Source organism: Misgurnus anguillicaudatus, chromosome 23, assembly GCF_027580225.2.
Source record: "Misgurnus anguillicaudatus chromosome 23, ASM2758022v2, whole genome shotgun sequence".
Classification (NCBI taxonomy): domain Eukaryota; kingdom Metazoa; phylum Chordata; class Actinopteri; order Cypriniformes; family Cobitidae; genus Misgurnus; species Misgurnus anguillicaudatus.
This window is the reverse complement of record NC_073359.2, coordinates 25,463,407-25,485,119: the sequence shown is the minus strand read 5'-3', so window position 1 is coordinate 25,485,119 and position 21,713 is coordinate 25,463,407. Positions and strand designations below refer to the sequence as shown.

The window sequence follows — 21,713 nt, the reverse complement described above, 5'->3', positions numbered from 1 at the left end:
GTCAAAGCTTAGTTCACTAATTCACGAATAGCAACAGTGTAGTCGGTTTACAGTCAATATAAGAAAGTTGACAAAATATTTTAATGTGCCGCAGGCATGATGTATTTTTGTAGACCAATCCAGGGGCCTCATTTATAAAGATTTTGATCATAAAGTGTGCGTAGGCAAAAATCCATGGCAAAGTCCATATTTATAAAAACCTTCTTTGACGTGGAAATGTGCTTAGCGCCACGTCAGGGTCTGAGCAGACGTACGCACTTTTGCTTGTCTGATTGCTGCAGGTTTTTGGAAATATAAGCCATTCTTGCTGTTTGAAATTGGGTTTAAACATTGACAAGCGCTCTTTTATATGTCTGACATTAATTACGCATTGTTTAAAGGCGGAGATCTGAAACTGCTCGGCTGCGCGCACATGTTCAAGTTAATTTATAGATTTGAAAGGGGTACGCGCGTTTTCAGCGCGTACGTTCGGTTTATTGCGTACGTACGCATTCTTGTTAAATGATCGTAAGATCAAATGTAGGATGGTTTTTACGCAGCATTTTATAAATGAGGCCCCTGGAAGTTAACGGGATACTAATTCATTTGAAAAAAAATCCCATTCATTTTTCCTATTGACTTTTGGATTATCGCAAAAAAAACTGTGTGAAAATACACGAAAAATGCGTTTGGGATCTTTTTTTTGAGGGGGGATTCATTCACAATGCCCATGATTTCCCGTAAATGTTACGGCAATGTTACTTGGTAGGTCCCCTTTATGGGAGAAATCCCAGAACATTTACAGGACGTGTTTCTGTTCACACAGAAGGCTTTCTGCCAATTTTACGGAAATTTTCTGGGACCAAAGTGCTGTGTGAATGGGGTTTTACATGTTTTATCAACGATAATTTTCACAGATGCGCACAAGTTTTATGAATTTAAGTTTAAATGCGTTAAAAAATAAAATAAACAAATGTAAGCTTCAAAATTTTATCCGTTAAGATGATCTTGTTGGAAATCTGTCTAAAATGTTTTTTTTGCGATATTTTAAAAGTCTATAGGAAAAAGAAATTGGTTCCCTGGCTAGAAAGCACGTGTCTCGCCAACTACTAAGTGAGTCTTGTGTTTTCCTACACTGAAAAAAATGATTCATTGAATTTAAAAAATTTTTTTAAGGTAAGTGGTTGCAATCAATTTGTTTAAGCTACATTTAAACAAAAGTTTTATATTTTATGTTACTTTACTAATCTTTTTTTGTTTGAATGTAGCTTGAGTGGATTGATTGCAACCACTTACCTTAAAATTTTTTATTAAATTCAATGAATCATTTTTTTCAGTGTAATTGAAAATGTTTGATATAAAAATTGTACAGCAAACCAATTGGTGTGAAGTATACAGTTTATTCATTTTTGTCCTAAAAGTGTTGGTTATCAAGCAGCAGCCAGGCCGGCCCATGATAAAACAGAAGACGTGTACGATAACAAAAAATACAAAAATATAGACAAGAATTATGTACATGTTTACACAGCAAACCACAGATTACAATTTGTCATCAACCTAATAGCCACTTCAAGTCGATAGAAAAAGCGTCTAATGAACTTAAATCTTGGTCCAAGAATATAAAATGGCAGCTAGTATGATTTTTGGTTAATGTCAATTTATCCAATAGTTCACGTATGGCACAAGGTGAATCCACTATTATCCCAACAAGGGCACTGTAGTTTAGGTTAAGCACCACATTTCACAATCAGTCCCGTGGTCAACTGAAAGCACTTCTGAAAATATCTTCTTGTAAACAGATCAACATAGAAATAGGTTAAAAATAAATCTGGTTTAATAAATAATTTAACATTTCTGAACACACAAATAAGTCATTAAACAATATATGGTCTCCGTGGAGAATTTGAAATGCATTTCTACAGTATCCCAGCAGTAACATTCATAGTAGTGATGAAGTGACGTCCGTATAGAAAACACTCTTTTTTATCATCCTGGAAAGTATGCGGAGGTAGCAGATGGTGTTTGTTTTACACCAGCTGTGTTCAAGGGCTTGGGCACTTCTGCATGCGAAGTAGATATTTGCATATATTAAATATCCTTTAAAGGCCAGAGAGTAGTAATTAGGAATTAAGGTTGTATTTGTAGTTTACCTCTATTCAGATGCATGCTGGGAAGGAGACCACGGAGGGGTATGCTGTCATCTCTTCTTTCAAAGTACTTGGAGTCCAATCCAACAGATTCTCCACTGTTGAGATCAGAGATATGATTCGCACCAAAGACTGCCACCAAACCATAATAAAACCAAATCGAACTTACTTCTCTTTATTTGAAGGTTGTGTTGGCTGGGGATTGGGGCACACGCTTCCCACTTCTATTGAAGATTTGGGATTAAACTGGACCTAAAATTAATAAAAATAAAAAAAATAAAGTAGTGGCAACTTTCGTTCACACTAATTAGAGTCAAACCAGTTTGGATTTCGAAGACTAGCTTTAGAAAGAAGAGAAAGACAAGGCCTGCCTTTGGTCCAGATGTCTGATTGTGCATGGTCAAGACAGAGCGAGGTCCTGAGCTCACACAGGAAAGAGGAAGAGGGTATTTGGAGTTTATGGTAGAGGTGATGGGAAAACCCTGTCCCAAAGATGAGGGGAAGCCTTTGCTATCAAGCTACAGAAGAAAAACGTCTATCATTGTTCAAACACACACCAAATTTTCCATGCAAACAACTCTAGCTACATGGATGCACAAACACTAAGGATTTCCAAAATACCAAATTGTGAGACTGTGTTCTCAGCCCTGCGGCAGGGGTCTCGAACATCCCAAGAGCTTCCTGTTTCCGAGAGAGCTGGTTCTCATTTAATTGCTTGTTCAACCAAGTTATCACTGAGGAATAAGAAAGCAGGAGAAAGTTTAACAATAATAATAAAATTTAGTGTTAATCGGAATCATCAACAATAAACACGTTTTAACATTTAACTGACCGTTCTCATTGGTTCTCAACACTTCCCGGCTCTCGTCCAATTTCTGAACCGTAGCCTCCAACTGCTCTTTCAGTTTTGTTGCCTATTAACAAAAATGTTTGAAATACATATTCAGGACCGGGTTGGTGGTATGTGACAAATGTAAAACAGCGGTTTCGATACAGCACCTCCTCTTCTTTCTGTCTGAGTCGTTGTTGAGTCTCCTGAAGTTCTTGCTGACCCCTCTGCAGTTTTTCTGTGGTCTCCTGCAAGACTTTCTCCTGAGACACCGTCACTGTATTCTTTACTTTGATCTTTCCCACCAGAGCCTTCAGATCCCCCTGGAGCTTCTTGATGATGCCGTTTGCCTACCGTGAAAGTTTAAATCTTGTAAGGATGCGTTTAATCGTATCACTTGAGAACGGTGATTTGTGTTTATGGTTAAAAGTTGACGAACCTTGATGAGTTCCTCAGACAGGGATTTTACGGTGACTTCTAGTTTGTTGATCTGCAGCTGCTTGCTTTCGACATTTCCCTCGACGGAATTCTGTCAAAGCAGCAAAATGTTTGTTTGTGTGTACAGACAGAGAGAGAAAAAAAATGACCCTCAGTATATGTGTGTGTATTAAAACATTGTGATATCAAATGTTCAGACATGTTCTAATGTGTTATGCTGTTAATTTTAGTTTTAGTCATGTTATTGTTTATTATTGTTTCATGCATAAATGCTTTGGCAATATTGTATTATTTACAGTCATGCACAATAAATCAATTCTTTATTTGAAGAATAAAAAGAGATGAAGACAAAGGTTGACAGACAGATGGAGAAATAGACCACCAGACAGACAGATATAGAGAGACAAAGAAAGAAAGAGATTGAGACAATAGGTAGACAGATAGACAGATACACAAACAGACAGACAAAGAAACAGACAGACGCAGACAGACAGACATACAGAAAGAGACATAAAAACAAAGATATAGACTGAGACAGACATACAGACAGACTGACAGACAGAGGTCAGGGTTCCCATACCTTAGTTAACTTTAAATTCAAGTACCTTTCAAGGACTTTCCAGGTCCAATACCCACAAATTCAAGGACTAAATGTAGGGACACATTTTATGTGAGAGCAAGGTTACATCGTGTTACCTTTAAAGATACATTGTTACAGTTCCCTTTCGAGGGAACTTGCGCTGCGTCACTGCGGTGACACTTTGGGGACGCCTCCAAGTGCATCTGAATGTGTATATCAAATTTAACCAAAATTTGAGACTTAACGACAAAGACATGGGGGACGCGTGAGCCAGGAAGTATATCGCTATCTGAAATAATGCCAAAAACGGGGACGCACGAAGAATGGCAAGGGAGACGCAGCGTCTCGTTCCCTTCTCAGGGAACAACAGTACATACGTAACCTGAGACGTTTTCATGTGTCAAACACAACTATGCAAAAAAGCATTTTGGTATCAACATTCGCATATAGAAGATATAAGCATTTAAAGCGAACAGTTTAGCACGTGTGCTTAAAAAGTCTAGAATTTTTATGATATTATTCTACACTACACTGGAAAAATATGGATTTTTTTCAAGAAAACTTCTTGCATAAAATAGATTCAAGCACTTTTACGACTTGTATCTATCTATGTATATTTTCAAAAACTTCCCAGGGCCTTGAATTTTTCCCCCCAGATTCACAAACTTTTAAGGATTTCAAGGACCCGTGGGAACCCTGCAGACAGACAGAAAAAGATACACACAGACATAGACAGACAAACAGACATCCAGAAGGAGATGAAGTGAGACAGAGATAGATAGACCGATAGAGGTATAGAGTATATTCTCCATTGTGAGATCGTCTTATCGTCAACCTGTGAGATCGCCCATACACAATAGTATTGGGGGGCGGGCAAATCGTTTATTCAATTAGCCATTTGTTCATTTCATACTCATTTATGACAAGCCACTTGATTGGTGGGCAAATAAAGAGGCTAATTTACTCTAAAGTCAACACTGTCACGACCGCAATCTTCTTAAAACTGAAGGAAATGAGTAGTACGCGTAGAGTCCGAATCATGCTGCACATTACAAGTTCACGTGAAAGAAGGAGTCCATGCCGCGCGCGTTCAGGTCCGGTTTACTTAGTGCGGGAGGAATGACTAACAAAAGAAAAATCTGCATGGGAACATGTTACCAGTGCGTTTAATTCTGTTGGGTATGAAGAGAGAACACTTCCAGAAATAAAAAGTGGTTTGACATTAAATTATCAAAAAAAAAAAAATCAGTGCAACTGCAGGAGGACAGACAACAACAACAACAACAACAACAACTTTTCACCTTGGACAGCCGCATATAACCAGCATCATCATCTTTGAAAATGCGCTACTGGCGGAATGGATAATTTGCCAAGTCTTCGAATAACGCAGGATAAGCCTTTGCACTGTGTCAAGCATTTGTCTGAGCTTTCATTTATAAGGGTAGACACCAATTTGACGACAAATCACAAATAAATCATTAACTTCAACACTGGTTTGCTGTTACTATATCGAATCATTTTTAACACCTGCTTGTGGATAATAATTACACACTTCTTTACACACTGGGGATGATCCTGTGTAGTATCGCTATTCTACCACTAGATTCGTGCGTAAGCATGCTCCGAGGTGTGCGTATATTTACACACATTTCTAAGTATAAGTGCAATTTGATTAATACCACATTTACGCACACTTCTGTTCGTACGCACGCTTGATAAATGAAGCCACAGGTGCATGCGTAGCAAAGTGAAGCCCACATACCCTCTCATACAAGGAATTTGGAAAAGCATGCAATGTGCATCTTAATGTGAAACTATGATGATGATAATAATAACTATCGGCAACTATCGTCATGAAAGCCATATGTCTGACTATCGCCGATACTATCGGCACAACCCTAGAATAGACAGAGACATAAATACAGACAAAGAAATAGACAGAAAGAGACCGAGATGACAGACATTCAGACAGATTTACCTTCTGTTGCTGTGTAGCTTCCAGCACTTCTTTGGTCCGTGACACAAGCTGATCTTTATCTTTGATCTCCTGTTCTAAGACGGCGACTCGCGTCTGCAGCTGGTTGACCAGACGCTCTCTCTCGTGGCACTCGGTGTCGAGGGCACTGTTTTCCCTCCTTAACGACAGGACTTGCTGCTTCGACCGCTGACACTCCTGAATAAAGTATCAACGTTATAACAAACAACCTGCTGACTTTTCATTTCACAAGCATGTTTTTGTGTGAGAAATTACCTCTTCCAAACTCGCCAATTTGGCCTTTAGGTCACGGATGGTAGAATCGCTCTTGTATTTCTTATCGATCAGTTCTCTGTTGGTGGTTTCCAACTCAAGGACTTTGCTCTGAAACTGCTGGGTGCTTTTGTTATGAGCCGACTCGAGTTCTTGTCGTAACTGTTCGTTCTGTTGCTGAAGACGGGCTTGCGTCTTATGGAGCAAATATGTTTAAGATTAGTATATAGTATAGATATAGGTTAGTAATCTTGCAGTCTAACTATGTTTATTTATTCAACAGTGACATCAATATTAGTCAACTGAACAGGATAAATGTGAAGTTACCTCCAGGGCTTGTTCACGCTCGGCTGTAAGATCTTGCATGTGTCTGCTGGACAGGGAGGTTGTCTGTGACGTCCATTCGGACCGAAGTTTGTCCAGCTCTCGACTTTTCTCAGACAGCGTCTGGGGATGAAAAATGTATGATTCATTTCATTTTACAGTCTTCGCACCTGTATGTTGTATGTGGCTTAAAGATGATTAAAGATCTGGCAACCCAAATGTTGTAGGTTTAGTGTTAATAAGCAATATTTATCAACCTCTCATTGTGCAAATGCATATTAATCATCACCAAAGGCTGAAAATATCCTACTTAACCCTTGGCATGCCATGACTTACTTGTTGTGCATAATTGAGCTGTCTAGTCAGGTCTTCCTCCGTCTTCCTCAACTTTTGTTCCAGTTGCTGCTTTTCCTCCTGAAAAAGCGATCAAGCGGGAAAACATTATCATATTAAATCATATATCTGTAGTACAAGATGTAGCAGAACGTAAAGGCCTTTACTTTAACAGTAGACAGACGGGTTGCCAGATATTTCTTAACATCTGTATCAGATCCAGGGAGGAGTTTCAGAGAAAGATGTGTGAGGTGTTTAAAAGCATTCGTCTCCACAATGTTAAGGTTCGACGGGCTGTGATCGAACGCAGATGAGGCCGACGTGAGCTGTAACAGGAACCTTACACAGAAAGAGAGACCCGGTTTACACGACTATAAATATGCATTTAAAGGCGGGGTGCATGATTTTTGAAAAACACTTTGGAAAGGGAGTCGGGTACCAAAACACACTTGTAGCCAATCAGCAGTAAGGGACATATCTACCAACAGACATCGTTGCCTGGGTTGCGTATGTGTGGGGCGGGTCTATCAAAAGAAGGTCCAGATTCTATTGGTGTAGGGGCGTGTTTGTTTAGGTGATTTCAAATGTCAACATTGGCTTTGAGAGATCATGCACCCCACCTTTAAGGGATTTATAAAAATTACAGTAAGTCTCTCACCGTGGGCTTTCTTTGTTCTGTTCAGAGATACACTGTTCAAGCAGGTCTATGAATTTTTGAGGAAACGACGTGAAGTCTATTAAAAGACCCTGCTGCACTTTTAAACTGCCGTGGGAAGAGAATGGAGATCATTGTGCAATGAAAATCTCAAATATGTAAAATATTGTAATTAACAACAATGCATTATTATGTGCTACTGTAGCTGCACACAGGTCATGGGTTTGATCCCAAAATCTATAGATGCACTTTCAAATGCATAAATGCATTATTGTAAAACTGACAGATGTTAGTACCTCTGAAAATCCTCTTCTGATATGACAAGGTTGTATAAAAAGTACAGATCAGTATCATCTGTCAGCCTTACAACCAAATCCTGTTGAGCAAACATAAACAGGTTGAGCTTTACTTATTGTTTGTACAGTGTTTAATTATTACTTCCGGTTTCCTTGCCTTGCTTAAAAGACCATTTTAACTCAAATTGTATTGTAGCCTATACACAGACCATACCAAAAAATTGTGATACGTTTTCGCACCTTTCTATGAACTGGATTTGACGTTGACTGCAGTTCAATACTAATGCGAATGACTGAACGCCTGTGAGGGAAAAACACATCGAATAAATGCACATAGATCCTATATAGTGTGGAAAAACACATTGGTATGAGTCTAATAGTAAAATATCGCGATATCGTTTCTTTTTAAACTCTTCGTATAAAGGTCCGTTTTTACCTTTCATCTGTGTCTTTATTCTTCACCTGCACTTGCAACCTCTTGTTAAAAAGTAATTCCGTCATTTTCCGATTATAAAATATCCCTGAAACGTTGTAAAATTCATAAAAAAATCACAGTTTAATTTGTTGTCAGGCGAATCATTTGTTGGTTTGTTTTTTGGCGCTTCGCTGCCGCGTTTGTCCGTTTTTCACCGGAAGTAGTATCGACCACGGTAACCTTATCAAACTTATTAGTTTATCTAAATTTATATTTTTTATAAACAAAAACTAAAATAATATTACGATTTGCGTGCATTAATATATAATATTGTTTGTTTTAATGCGATATAATTTAAAATATTTTCTGTCATCGGTCACCGAGGCGGGCTGTGATTGGCGGAGAGGTAGGCGTCAAAGGTCAACACCAAAGGGGCGGGGCGTTGAGGAGTTTTGAACATGGCGGTGAGTATCGCAAACGATCACGCACCGTTCACTTTAATAACGCTTTAATGACCACATGGCGTTTATAAACAAGCATATAAAGACGAAACTATGTTATGCACGTTTCTACAGCACAGTTTAAAGTTTACCGGTCATTGTGGATTTGGTTCCAGTTACAATTATTGTATTAGACCGGTCTGTGTAATGCATCTGTGGTTTTGCTTTTCAGGATAAAGATAAGAAAAAGAAGGAGAGTATATTTGATTTGTCGAAATATATCGACAAACATATCAGAGTGAAGTTTCAAGGAGGTCGTGAAGGTGAGGGATAATTGTATTATAAGCTTTCTTAATGGACAATGTGCATGATCAGCTTTCAACATGGTGCCTCAGGAAAATGAACCCCCTTCTTTATTTCTTTTTCTTTTTTTTTACAAAATATTTAAATTATTACTTGAACAATATGCTGTTTGTGTTATGTCAACTAGTCACATATTAAAGGGCACCTATTATAGCCTTTTAACAAGATGTAATATAAGTCTCAGATGTGCCCAGAATGTGTCTGTGAATTATTAGCTCAAAATACCCCACAGATTATTTATTATAGCATGTCCAAAATGCCCCTATTTGGGTAGGAGCAAAAATGTTTAATGTTTTAATGTCTGTTCCTTTAAATGCAAATGAGATACAGCTCCTCACTTCCTTACAAACAGACAGTGAGCGCTTTCAGATAAAATAGATCTGATTAATACAGTCTGAGACAACAGTATCTAGTGGACAGAGTACACCACGCTGTGGGTGAAAACTGTGGTAATGCGGTAATGCTGGACTGTAAGTGGGTGGGGCTTTAACAATGTGACCTCACATTGATAAGAGAATCAAAACGGCATGTCTAATGAGACTGCTTTGGTTTAACGGGGATTAAAAAACAAGGAGCGGTGTCCAAACACCTTGTAAAAGTGGATTTTGCATAATAGGTGCCCTTTAAGGCCACTAACCCACATTAAGTGTTGACTGTCAGAAGATTGGTTTAGATTTGTCAAAGTTCTCTTGACTTATTTTGGCCATAAAGCATGTGAGATAATACAACAAAACTTTATTTGTGATCTTCAGCAAGCGGTGTCTTGAAAGGCTTCGACCCACTGTTGAATCTCGTGTTGGACGGCACCATTGAATATATGCGAGGTAAGGGTTAAAAATAGGGATGACATTTTAATATAAGGTTTTGTACATTGATAGAAGTTAAATATTTAAGCATTTATGAATGCACCTTAGTGCTACCTTATATCTTATTTTTTCTGTTACCACATAACACATTAAAAGTACTAAATACAGTACTTTGAATTATAAAAATGTATGTTGATATTAACATCAACCGCATGTATAAAATGAATTTTTATAACTAACTATTGTGTTAAAATATATGTACCACTTTAGTGAGAATATTTTAGGTATCACATTGTCTTCATACAGATCCAGATGACCAGTATAAGCTGACTGAGGACACCCGGCAGCTCGGTCTGGTCGTGTGCCGAGGGACGTCTGTCGTTCTCATCTGTCCACAGGATGGGATGGAGGCCATTCCGAATCCTTTCATTCAACAGCAGGATGGATAAACTGCACACTAGCATAAACAAACACAGACAGACAGACACCATGCAGCGTTTTTTCTTGCATTGGATTGATTTTTCCTAAAGAAAACAGTTGGCTTTTGTTAGTTTTGAAATTATGGATAAGGATGTAATTTCATTAGAAGTATACATATTGTATTTAGACTCAGGATAAATGTTTTTCTGTACTTTATGAAACTCATGCATTGATGTTTTTTGTGTGTTAGTTATGGTTTTGAAATATGTGGTTTTCTTGTTTATGAAAACGAGCAAATAGTGTTTCCCTGGTTTGTTTTATTACTAAGGTTAATTTGAACATTATTAAAGATCTGGGATTTAATAATTTGTAATAAAAGCAAAAAAGTTTGACTGTATCTGAGGGTGTTCCCTAAAGACTTGGATTTGTTTAGAAAGCGTTTGTAGACAAACAGTAAAACCAGCAGTAAACAGTGTAATCTGTATAATCTATGAAAACTGCATTTTAAAGGCTTCAAACATACGCCTTTAAACTACATTTTTGTTTACCTTGAAGCCCACTTTTTTTTTTTACAAATTGGAATACTAATTTTGGAAATTTAAGTCATTGTCTACAGGATAAAATACAGATTTGTTTATTAATTCATTAAAAACACATTTTGCCTCATTTTAATTCATTATAATTATAAATAGGTGGTATATTTTGCCTCAATCCTAGACCACCAATCCTCATCCACTGACCTGAAATGGTATTAAGAATTGGCACAGTTGCAGACAAGATCTTCATTTACATTCACCATCAGTTACTACACACCCTGAACCATTATAACCATGCTACCTAGTAAAGCTTAGAGCTGGATGCCAATACTCATGCAATACAAGAAACGGATGAATTCACATTTTGAAAGTATTGCATTAAAGATCAGCGGAAAGGCTATACCATAGTCACTAGTTTATTGACATGCGTACTTTTCCCATTTAAAGTCACTGCATCAGGGTTACAAGTGGGTCTTTGTGGTGGTGCTCAGAGGCGTGAATGCCTGATCTCACTTCATCTGATAGCCATCGGCCTTCTCTCCTCTCTTTGGAAAAACCCTTGGGTCCAAGCTTTTCAAATAGCCTATGGTAAAATGTGTAAGCTGTCACTAACAGGGTGTAAATTTCAAATGCATGGTGGCTGATTATTTTTACATGAAAAAATACTGTAGTATAGTTTAGTGCTTACTTTATTAAATGGTAGTATATTATTCATATACATACATATTAATGCTATAGTATTAATAATTGTAGTGAATTGAACCTGTAATACTGTAGTATACTTTACAATTTACTATGGTAAGTTTCAAAAACACTACTGTATTATACAGTATTTTTATGTGGTAACTCAACTGTATTAAACAATGAAAAAAAATGTTTGATCTAAGTGTGTCCCCAAATCTCCTATTAGGCTAACCCCAGTACTAAACGTTGTACTTTTTTGGAGCGTGTCATCTAACCCCTCCCAAGAACAACAGTCTATTGTTTCTCTAAATCCCTCATAAATCTAAGATAACTGGGTTAGTCTTTGTTAATTTAACTAAGTGCTTTAATAGTTGTCGCGTAAATACGTGTAGTAAAGTCGTTTAATCCCATAATATTTGCGGATTTTGGCGAAAAGAAGTTATGTGGATGCTGAAGCACCGACCAATCAGGGATAAGATTACGCCGGCCGTCACCTGCGCGAAGCCACGCCCACATCCCAGCGGACCGTATTACAAAGCGGAACGGATTATAAAGTTTCAGTCACCTGTCGTGGATTCTTCGGACGTCAACGTATAAAGATGACTTATTAAATGTGGTCTGAAACGGTAAGTAATCATCTTTAGTTATAGCTACTAGTTATAATTTTATGATGGCTGTTTTTATGGAATGTAAATAGATAATATTCTTTGGCAACTCTTGATGTTTATAGGTGTACAACCAATAATATTTTTATCTGATTTAACGTAGGCCTATTTATTATAATGATACTTAATAAACAATTGATAACAATTATTTTTATTATGTACTGTTGTGCTAAAATGCATGCAAGAAACTGTATGCATTAGAGGTCGACCGATAGTTGATTTTACAGATAGCGATAACTAAGTTGGTCCCTGCTTGCCGACCGATTAATGAACCGATAATTCTTAAAATGGATTCTGGAGGAAAAAAACAAACATTAAACTCAAAGTGAAACAGTGCTGACATGTTTTACAAAAGTAATAAAACAACAGTAGGCTACTGAACCATGAAAATGTGCTAAATAAAAAATAAATGTATAAATAAAAAATATTAATTATATTATTAAGTATTAAAGTAAATACTTATGTGAAATACCTAGTCAAATTTAAATTACATAAATGTATATTATTTGTGTAGTATTGTACTTTATTTGCTTCTGTATTAACATTTAATGATTATCTAATCAAAATAACAAAAGATGTATTGAAGTGTTGATAAAAAAAGAGCTGAATTTTGATTCTTTAGATATGTTTACGTAGCCAACAGCTGCATATAGTTTGCTTTCTCTCGTTATTAACTTAAAATATGGATAAATCATGAATAAAAGTAGACAGCTTAGTATAAAATAATGCAAATCGTTGGTAATAATCATTACTTTAAACATTTGGGTTGGATTTATCTGCTTGTTTTTTGTGTGTAACTGTTTGAGGTACCACTAATATTAGCTTCCTATTAGCCTTGACGACAAACTTAGGTTCCTGCTGTTGTTTCTCAGCATCTATTCAGCAAATTAATTACTTTATAATGATATGAAGCAATGGACGCAACTCGGAAAAACTATCTGCATGCATTTTTTGCTGATAGCCGATTCTTCCACCAATGAACTATCGGTGCCTCTAGTATGCATGTACAAATATAAATGCAATTTTTTGCAAATAATATTTAGTATATTTAGTCTTATATATATATATATAGTCTTAGAATACTGTTTTTGGCATGCATGTATTCAACAATGTCATCGTTGTTGTGTCTGAAGTAAATAACTATATCCATATAATTTATTCTAGAACATAAGGCTTCATATTTCTGTGCTATAATATTTCTGAATTGGTAAAAGTTTGTTTTGGCTTCTGAGCACCACTCCTTGTTTTGTACATTTCTATGACCGGTAAAATAATACTTTGGCGTCTCACCGGGATGATTTTCACTTTCGGTACCCATGGGAGATTTTAATACTTTTGAAGTGGGAAAAACTCAATCACTCCTGTGATAACATAAGATCCGAGATAAAGAAAAGGAATGATTTTAAACCTGTCTGTTGTCTTGTGTTATAGAGCTTGGATGTCCAGGTTTTGTTGCAGGTTTTTGTTTAGACTAAAATGGAGAAGAAAGACTTGAATAAGTGGCCTGAGGGGGATACAAGGTCTGCTTACATCTGTTCCTCATGGAGATGTGTTGCATTAGCAGCCATAGTGATTCTTCTCATCATTGGAGGTTCTGTGGGCTTCATGACCGGTATGATACAAATTATATCTTAAAGAGTTAGTTACACAGCTTTTAAGACATTTTATAATAAATCATATATGATTTAACCTCTGATGTTGTCTGGATTTTTTTGTAGCTTACTTAGTACAAGAGGAGCACTATTTCATGGAAACGGTGCAATTACAAGGACTTGCTTACGATCAAGCGTTGCAAGACAAAACATCAGGATTTTCTATAGTTCTGTCTACGACTTTGAAAGCAAAGGTACAATCTATAATACTTACTTGATATCCTTGCTTAATAGTTGGGCATCAGCCTGGCACAGCAAGATATATTCATCCAATAGCAGACTGGGTTTAAAAACTATAATATACAAACATTATGGTTCATCATCAGAAAAAATTGTCAAAAATTGTCCCTAGCTGTCACTAGGGTGGTACCCTTTCAAAAAGTAAAAAAAATCCCAGACAGCAGACGACTTCAGTCCGGATCCGTGCCAAAGTTGGCAGCTCCGTTGCGGATCTGGCCCGGAGTCGTCTGCTGTCTGGGTTGTTCCTAAAGTGTTCATATTAGTACCTCAGAGGTACATAAATGTATACATATCTGTACCTATTAGGACTTTTTTAAAGGGAACTGCCCCATTAACAACTGGGGACCATTTTTTCTGACAGTGTATTATCTTTGTACCACATCCACAAAATAAACCCAATAATACTTTTTGTATTTTTTGTTAGTAAATGTTGTATGATTATATCATTATGCATAAATGAAACAAATTGTTAACAGATTTGTGTTTTCTTCACTCATTTACAGATCAGAAATATCTTTAGCAGCTCATCAATCGCTAGTCATTTCACCGACTGCCAGATAGTTGCATTCGGGTTGGTATATTGAATGTCATATTTTGCATGTCATCAAAAAAGGCTTTTTATTAAGAATGTGTGAAACCTTTCAGGAACATCGAGGGGGATGTGATGACCACTTTTCGTCTGGTTTTCCTGGTTGCACAAGCCCAGGGGTTCACGGAGAACTTCATTCAAGACGTTCTCCGTTCTGGACTGAAGGCAATGCTGAACGGGAAGCCAATAGTTGTGCCAGAATACGGAGAGATTGAGAGCGTCATTCTACTTGGTATGAAAATGTACAAAAGTTATTACGGTAGTTTAGTTATTAGCATTCATTTTTGTTGTCGTTTTTTATTTCAGGGTCAAGTGGAAAGTCATTCTATTCAATCGGAAATGACATCAGTAAGGCAGAATGTGACTTTGTGCTATATCGGTTATATAATATTTTATATATTTAAACTCTGGATGCTCAGATATCTTGATTTTTCCTGCAGGTAAATGTCCTGAGAACACATTCACTTGTGAAAACGGCGAGTGCGTCACAAAGCTCAACCCAGAGTGTGACTTTATATCGGACTGTGTGGATGGTTCAGATGAAGCTTATTGCTGTACGTATTGCCAGCTTTATTCAGTTTTTTAATTTAATGATTTATATAGATATTGTGACGTCTCCATGATTTGACCGATCATTTGACACAGTTGACTTTGTGATGATTCTTTATGTCATTCTTTGCTTGATTTTGTTTCCAGCATGTGGAACGCGTCCAGTCATGGATGACCGTATTGTTGGGGGTGAGAACACCCGTCATGGTGAGCTACCCTGGCAGGTCAGCCTCCGCCTGCAGGGACGTCACACGTGTGGCGCGTCCATCGTCAACAACCGATGGCTCGTCAGCGCAGCTCATTGTTTTGAAACGTGAGGAAGCATTTCTGTCAAATCTCCCTCTAACTGTACGTTCACACCACCACAGACTTGAGCTTCCAAAGTTACCGAAAGTCATTCATTTACAATGGAAGCTGTCTTTTCTCAGCTGCAAGGAACGTCATAAACATCAGCGTCGTGATTTGAGCGACCAGAGCGTCAATTAGAAAGTTGAAAGAACATTACCTCTGAGAAAACTTCAGAGGGGCCAAAGCGTCAACAAGGTTCCCCTCACTATTTGACAAGCATCCTTGACCAGGCGGCCTGAGCTTCTTTAGAAGTCTTCAGCGGTGTGAACGTACAGTTATCCCTTAGTATAGGCGACAATGTATCTGAATGTGTCTTCCCTATATACCAAAGAGACAACAACCCAAGCAACTGGACGGCTTTAGTGGGAGCCAATTTGGTCAGCGGGGCAGAACGAGAGGCTATGGAGATAAACATCAAGTCCCTGACCGTCAATCCGGACTATGACCCCATATCCACAGACGGCGATGTGACCGTACTAGAGTTGGAAACGCCTTTGAAATTCAGCCCTTACATTCAGCCAGTTTGCATCCCTTCATCGTCTCATATTTTTGCTCCTGGACAGAACTGCATCGTCTCTGGATGGGGAGCGCTCAATCAGTACAGCAGTGAGTATATTACAAATGTGGCTAAATGCAGTATTGCGTTAGCAGGTCATGGGTTCGATTCCAAGGCTTGTTGGTGTGGAATTATTTTCAATGCATCTTTCATGATTAGCTCTTTATTTTTGAACAGCACTGAGGTGCCTAACACATTACAGAAAGCAGTGGTGAGGATAATCGATTCAAAAGTCTGCAACACATTATCAGTTTACAGAGGGTCCATCACACAAAACATGATGTGTGCTGGTTTTCTTCAGGGGAAGGTGGACTCTTGCCAGGTAAAGGTTATCACAAGCTACTGAAATAAGTGAATACATCTATGATACAGTGTTTGGTTTTTGTAACCATTTTTGGCACTTAGGGAGACTCTGGGGGTCCTCTGGTATGCGAGGTGGCCCCTGGACGGTTCTTCCTAGCGGGCATAGTCAGCTGGGGCGTTGGCTGTGCTCAGATTAATAAGCCCGGGGTTTATTCCCGTGTCACCAAACTCAGAAACTGGATCCTGAGTTATATCAACTCTGAGACGCCTCACGTCACCCCCACAGTCCCCAGCGTCACAACCACTGCGGTTCACCTTGATAAGACAATGAAACCACCTTCGGACATTCCCAGTAATGACTTTCAGCCTGCACCTGGGAACTGCAGTGAGAATTATAATTGCGGCGGAGGCGAGTGTATCAACAAGATAAATCCGGAGTGCGACAGAGTCGCTGACTGCTCCAATGGGGCTGACGAGAAAAACTGTGGTAAATGGGAACTTTTATTACGATTATATAATTAAGCATTTTGAATTTTATGAATCACATAATAATTCCGGTGTACAATACATTGTAAATATTGGTACAAAAGGCAGCTTTGTCAAATAAATGCTGGGTTGTTTCACTTTTATAGAGTTGGGTAAAATAGAGCTGGGTTTAAATTAATATATGATTGGTTGTTTCAGCCTATTGTTGGGACATTTTCTAGGTTAATTTAAACCAATAGTTGGATTTGGCCATATTTCACCCAACCACAGGTTGAAACAACCAAGCATTTTTAGTGTCATTTCCGGCACAAACTGTTTCAAATATTAACACCTAGAAATCTCTCCAACAAATGTGTCCTGTTATGTTTAAAAGCTAGTGTACTGAAGTTTGAGAAAAAGAGAATGATCTTTTCTGTAGACTGTGGTCGGCGTCCAGCCGTTGGCCAGGGGAGGATTGTTGGTGGCATCACCGCTCGAAGAGGCGAATGGCCTTGGATTGGTAGCCTTCAGTACCAGCGCACTCATCGCTGTGGTGCTACGCTTATCCACTGTAAATGGCTCCTAACTGCAGCTCACTGCTTTAGAGGGTAATACACCACTGACCCATAACTCTTCTTTTAGGGCCTTCTTGATTTTGTCAAGCGAGATGTTCCTGGGTCATCCTATGTCATGGTTGTCCAAACCTAACCTTGGTCCTGAAGGGCCACTGTCCTACATAGTTCAGCTCCAACCCCAATTAAACACACCTAAACCAGCTAAACAAGGTCTTAATAGGCCAGAGGTCTTCAACCCTGCTCCTGGGGACCCACTGTCCTGCAGAGTTTAGCTCCAACCCTAATCAAACACATCTGAATCAACTAATCAAGATCTTCAGGATCATTTGGCAGGTGTTGGAGCAGGGTTGTAACTTGGAACTAAACTTTGCAGAGGGCTGAGGACCTCTGTACTAGGCAGACTAGCAACTTAAGGGTAGGTGTTTTGGGGCAAGTTGAAGCTAAACTCTGTAGGACAGTGGCTCTCCAGGACCAAGTTTGGACATCACTGCCCAACATTTTTGTCGACTCTAAGACAACATTCTGATCAATCAGATTCAACGGTTAAGTTTACAGTTTATGTGAACTTTAGCCTTACAACCAGGGTTAGGTGCTTCTACTCCATTGCATTTGTTCCAGTCTCTTTCATCACTCACTTTGCAAAATCAGAATGAGCCTACTTCCAGACTTCCTTGACAACATGCTCTATTCAGACCTGTAAAGTGCCAATTGTCATTAACAGGGATCTGAATCCTGCCGGCTGGACGGTGAGTCTGGGCTCCGTCATCTGGTCTGGAGTGGGTGCTTTATCGATTCCAGTACAGAGGATCATCCCCCACCCTGGTTTCAACAGCACCAATATGAACTTTGACGTGGCCCTGGTGGAGATCTCCATCCCGGCACCCCAGTCCTACACCATTCAGACTGTCTGCTTGCCTTCACCTGTACACAGCTTCACGAAAACTACAGAATGCCACATTGTTGGATGGGGAGCAGTTAGGGAGGAGGGTGAGTTTGGAGTTTTTTTTGAAAGATCTCGTGTTTTGTCTATTATATCTCACACTTGGTTTCTCTCAACATAGGTACAGTAACCAATTTGCTGCAGAAGGCACAGGTTAGCGTCATCGATCAGATAGATTGCCAGCAAGCTTATGGCACTCAACTTACCAACAACATGATGTGTGCAGGCTCAATGGAAGAAGTTAGGGATACATGTATGGGAGATTCAGAAGATCTAGCCATTTCCAATATTATATTCCAACATGCAAGTACACAATCTTGTCATGGATTCTTAAATACTGCTAGACTTAGCTAATGATATTTAAGGTCTTTTTACCTTAAAACATCAACTGTGCTTCTTAAGCCACTTACGTAATCCAGCACAATGAAATTCAAACCACATCCTTGGGGTTTTCCATGGACTTTTTAAATGTCATAACAGCATAATCACCACTTAACACAGGGGTCTTATTTTCTCTTCCAGGGAGATTCAGGGGGACCTCTGGTGTGCCGTGAGCCTCAGGGCCGGTGGTTTTTGGCTGGGGTGACCAGCTGGGGTCACGGCTGCGGTCGGATCGGCTTCCCGGGGGTTTACATGCGAGTTACAGCCGTCAGAGAATGGATATCGACATACCTCCCTTTTTAAATATAACAAGCTATCTGGACATTACGAAAGTTGCAGCCATGCCTCTCAGCCAAAACAGATCAATTCAACGCGGTGCTTCTGATGTCACTTTGACCAACACGTACTGTTAAATATTTATTTTTGGTATTTATTATCAATGCATTCCGTTCTATGATACAGTATAACTTTGATGTAATACGACTTGAGAAATAAACCAGGAATCTGTCTGCTTTCCGAAATTTTTATGGGAAATTTTTGCAGTATGGACTTCGACATGATAAACATGTTGAACATATCGGACTGTCACACACTCTCATTGGTAGAAAGACAATGAAATATTTTAAAACAAATGTGTAAATGTTGTAAATGGAGGGCATACCAATTCTGATCTGAATTCAGCACCAAATCTGAAATGACTAGTAAAGTTAGCTCAAATTCAGCAGTCTTGTTAAAAAGGTGCTGTTAATGATCTGTCTTTGTTCTTTTATCAATGCAAGCCAACACAATCAATAAAATGGACTGGTTTGATGGTATTTATTAATGGCTGGGTGACAATTATATAAAATATGTCTGGACACCTCTCAGTACAGTCTGCCATTCACAAAACCAAAAGGAAATTTAAAGAATTGTGAAATGCTTGTACACAAAGTGAACTACTTTAACACAAAGGTTTGCAAATGAGCAACGGGTGTCTGAACAAAAATGCAACTGTACTTAACAGACTGAGACAAATGACACGCCAGGACTGACAATTGCATTTTGTTCTGAAGCATAGTTTGACGACTTCTGGTGAAGAAGCAACAATTATTACAACAAAGGCTCTGAATCCCTCTCCTTGTGACAAAAACTAGGTTGGTGTAAAAGAGGTAAACAATCCCCTCTGGGAGTGACAGATTCACCCATGCTGCATTTTGATTGGCTGCATGTTGAATAGATAAAGCAGGAAAAGGGGAGGAGCCAAATCTTCCATTTATAATGAACATTGAGACACCTCCCAATAGAATACAGAATGGGCGGAGCTAAAAATTCATTCCCGTCTTATTCTAGACATAATTTATAGCTTAAGAAATGCATTCAACCCCTCATCATCTGAATTTGTGAATTATTTATGACAAATATACATCTTATACATTGTTTCGGAGAAAAAAGTCCATGTAGAGTTCAAATCTGAGCACCTGGTTCCATCTGTAGCCTTTAGCTGTCAAATCTATGCACCTGTCGTGGAGGCCAGGCATCTCTATCTGAGGACTCGAGTGATACAGAGGTGATACCGGGCACTATCTGTGCATCAGATGCGTGCTCGTTCTCTCTGTAATCTTGAATTATAGGTGCGAGAGACCGTGTTCCACGCGTCCATATAGCGATCCATGCACATGGCGATGCATTTCTGGGAAAAACGAAAATGCAGACGAGTTAGGATATTTCTTTCTGGAATAATCATGAATGTGCAATGCATTTAATGCAAATACCTGTTCGGAATTGTCAAGCGTGCTTCCTGGTTTGCCAATGCACTTCTTGAAGCATTTATCTGTCATTCTCTGCAATGCAGGATATATATGCATATAAAGCATTTAATCATATCAATGCACCATCACTTTAACATTCCAAGTATCAATGGTAGTTAAGGAAATAATATTATATTTATTTTACTTGTGTAATCACCATTTACCACCATGACTGGCATTATTATGGTACAGTGATGGTTTTAATAATATCATGGTGATTGATATCATAATACTGTATGGGTATCATATTCAAATACCATTTACATAGTACTTCAATGCACCTCAGGAATACAGAGGAAGTCCATAAACTATGGTATACTTACCATGATACAGTGATTATCACAGTAACACACAACAATACTACTATATTATTAACATATTCATTCATATTCAGGCACCAACATGGCCAAACCCCAAAAATCATGTTGGTGGTACCGTGTATGGTACAATTATTTCGTGCAATCCACATATTTAGCAATATAATAAAATATAACTTATAAAATATAAAGTCTATAAATCAGATTAAAAAACAATATAACATGTCAATTTGAAGTCACAGACCTGCAGCAGCTCTTGTGCATTAGCAACAGCGATCTGAACTTTGACTTGTTCCATTATCGTGCCGGTGTCCATTTTACCTGACGAACCCGAAGGAAAATCTGAACCGAAATTGTCCATCTTACACAATATAGATTTAATAAAACCTACTCGAGGAGATTAAAGTCTGTATCGCTTCAGCACATGTGATAGTTTTGCCCTTGAGTTTAACCGGAAGCGCCTTCGAAGACTTCCGTACGGTTGACTTCTGGGAAATGTAGTTAAAGACGACTTTTGTGATAAAACAAATTAATATGCTAATAATGCTACTAATAGTGCTCCTACCACCACCACTACTACTACTACTACTAATAATAATAATTATTATTATTATAATTATAACAATCAACACTGATAAATAATGTTAAATAAGTAATTACGTTTCATTATTGTGCAAAATAAATACGTTAATGAATAACATGTTCCCATACTAGTCACTTTTACTTCTGTTTTATTCTTTTTAACACATTTTAACAGTTTTATTAAAATCACTGTTGTTCTCTTTTAATTGTTATTTTAAGTTCTCATGTATCTTTGTTTTTAATTGTGATTTTAAATGTCTCTTTTTTTTTA

The 21,713-nt window shown here is 38.2% G+C and overlaps 4 protein-coding genes across 5 annotated transcripts; 2 read left to right on the top strand and 2 right to left on the bottom strand.

The window, feature by feature from the left end:
- Window positions 1–1,795: 1,795 nt before the first annotated feature.
- On the bottom strand, window positions 1,796–8,485 carry sass6 (SAS-6 centriolar assembly protein). 2 transcript variants are annotated; one of them, XM_055216867.2, is made up of 17 exons: window positions 8,266–8,485; window positions 8,070–8,130; window positions 7,830–7,909; window positions 7,537–7,641; window positions 7,046–7,217; window positions 6,882–6,959; window positions 6,549–6,668; window positions 6,225–6,416; window positions 5,952–6,146; window positions 3,395–3,484; window positions 3,126–3,305; window positions 2,959–3,040; window positions 2,748–2,860; window positions 2,498–2,644; window positions 2,296–2,378; window positions 2,130–2,224; window positions 1,796–2,039 (listed from the first exon to the last, which is right to left on the bottom strand). In XM_055216867.2, the coding sequence occupies exons 1-17, from the start codon at window positions 8,328–8,330 to the stop codon at window positions 1,966–1,968; spliced, it is 1,932 nt and encodes a 643-aa protein (XP_055072842.2). In that variant the 5' UTR covers window positions 8,331–8,485; the 3' UTR covers window positions 1,796–1,965. The 2 variants fall into 2 exon arrangements, with proteins under 2 accessions (XP_055072842.2, XP_055072843.2); XM_055216868.2 differs by lacking the exon at window positions 2,498–2,644.
- A 154-nt stretch (window positions 8,486–8,639) lies between these two features.
- On the top strand, window positions 8,640–10,670 carry lsm7 (LSM7 homolog, U6 small nuclear RNA and mRNA degradation associated). The gene is made up of 4 exons (XM_055216869.2): window positions 8,640–8,708; window positions 8,917–9,007; window positions 9,800–9,871; window positions 10,160–10,670. The coding sequence occupies exons 1-4, from the start codon at window positions 8,703–8,705 to the stop codon at window positions 10,300–10,302; spliced, it is 312 nt and encodes a 103-aa protein (XP_055072844.1). The 5' UTR covers window positions 8,640–8,702; the 3' UTR covers window positions 10,303–10,670.
- A 2,900-nt stretch (window positions 10,671–13,570) lies between these two features.
- tmprss9 (transmembrane serine protease 9) lies at window positions 13,571–19,571 on the top strand. Its single transcript, XM_073861579.1, has 13 exons — window positions 13,571–13,770; window positions 13,877–14,004; window positions 14,554–14,621; window positions 14,696–14,871; window positions 14,946–14,987; window positions 15,080–15,193; window positions 15,336–15,501; window positions 15,868–16,414; window positions 16,498–16,882; window positions 17,300–17,468; window positions 18,157–18,422; window positions 18,497–18,651; window positions 18,898–19,571. The coding sequence occupies exons 1-13, from the start codon at window positions 13,635–13,637 to the stop codon at window positions 19,057–19,059; spliced, it is 2,514 nt and encodes an 837-aa protein (XP_073717680.1). The 5' UTR covers window positions 13,571–13,634; the 3' UTR covers window positions 19,060–19,571.
- Window positions 19,558–21,336, bottom strand: timm13 (translocase of inner mitochondrial membrane 13 homolog (yeast)). Its single transcript, XM_055218247.2, has 3 exons — window positions 21,105–21,336; window positions 20,508–20,576; window positions 19,558–20,425 (listed from the first exon to the last, which is right to left on the bottom strand). Exons 1-3 carry the CDS (start codon window positions 21,219–21,221, stop codon window positions 20,327–20,329), a joined length of 285 nt encoding a protein of 94 aa, XP_055074222.1. The 5' UTR covers window positions 21,222–21,336; the 3' UTR covers window positions 19,558–20,326.
- Between the last annotated feature and the right edge of the window lie 377 nt (window positions 21,337–21,713).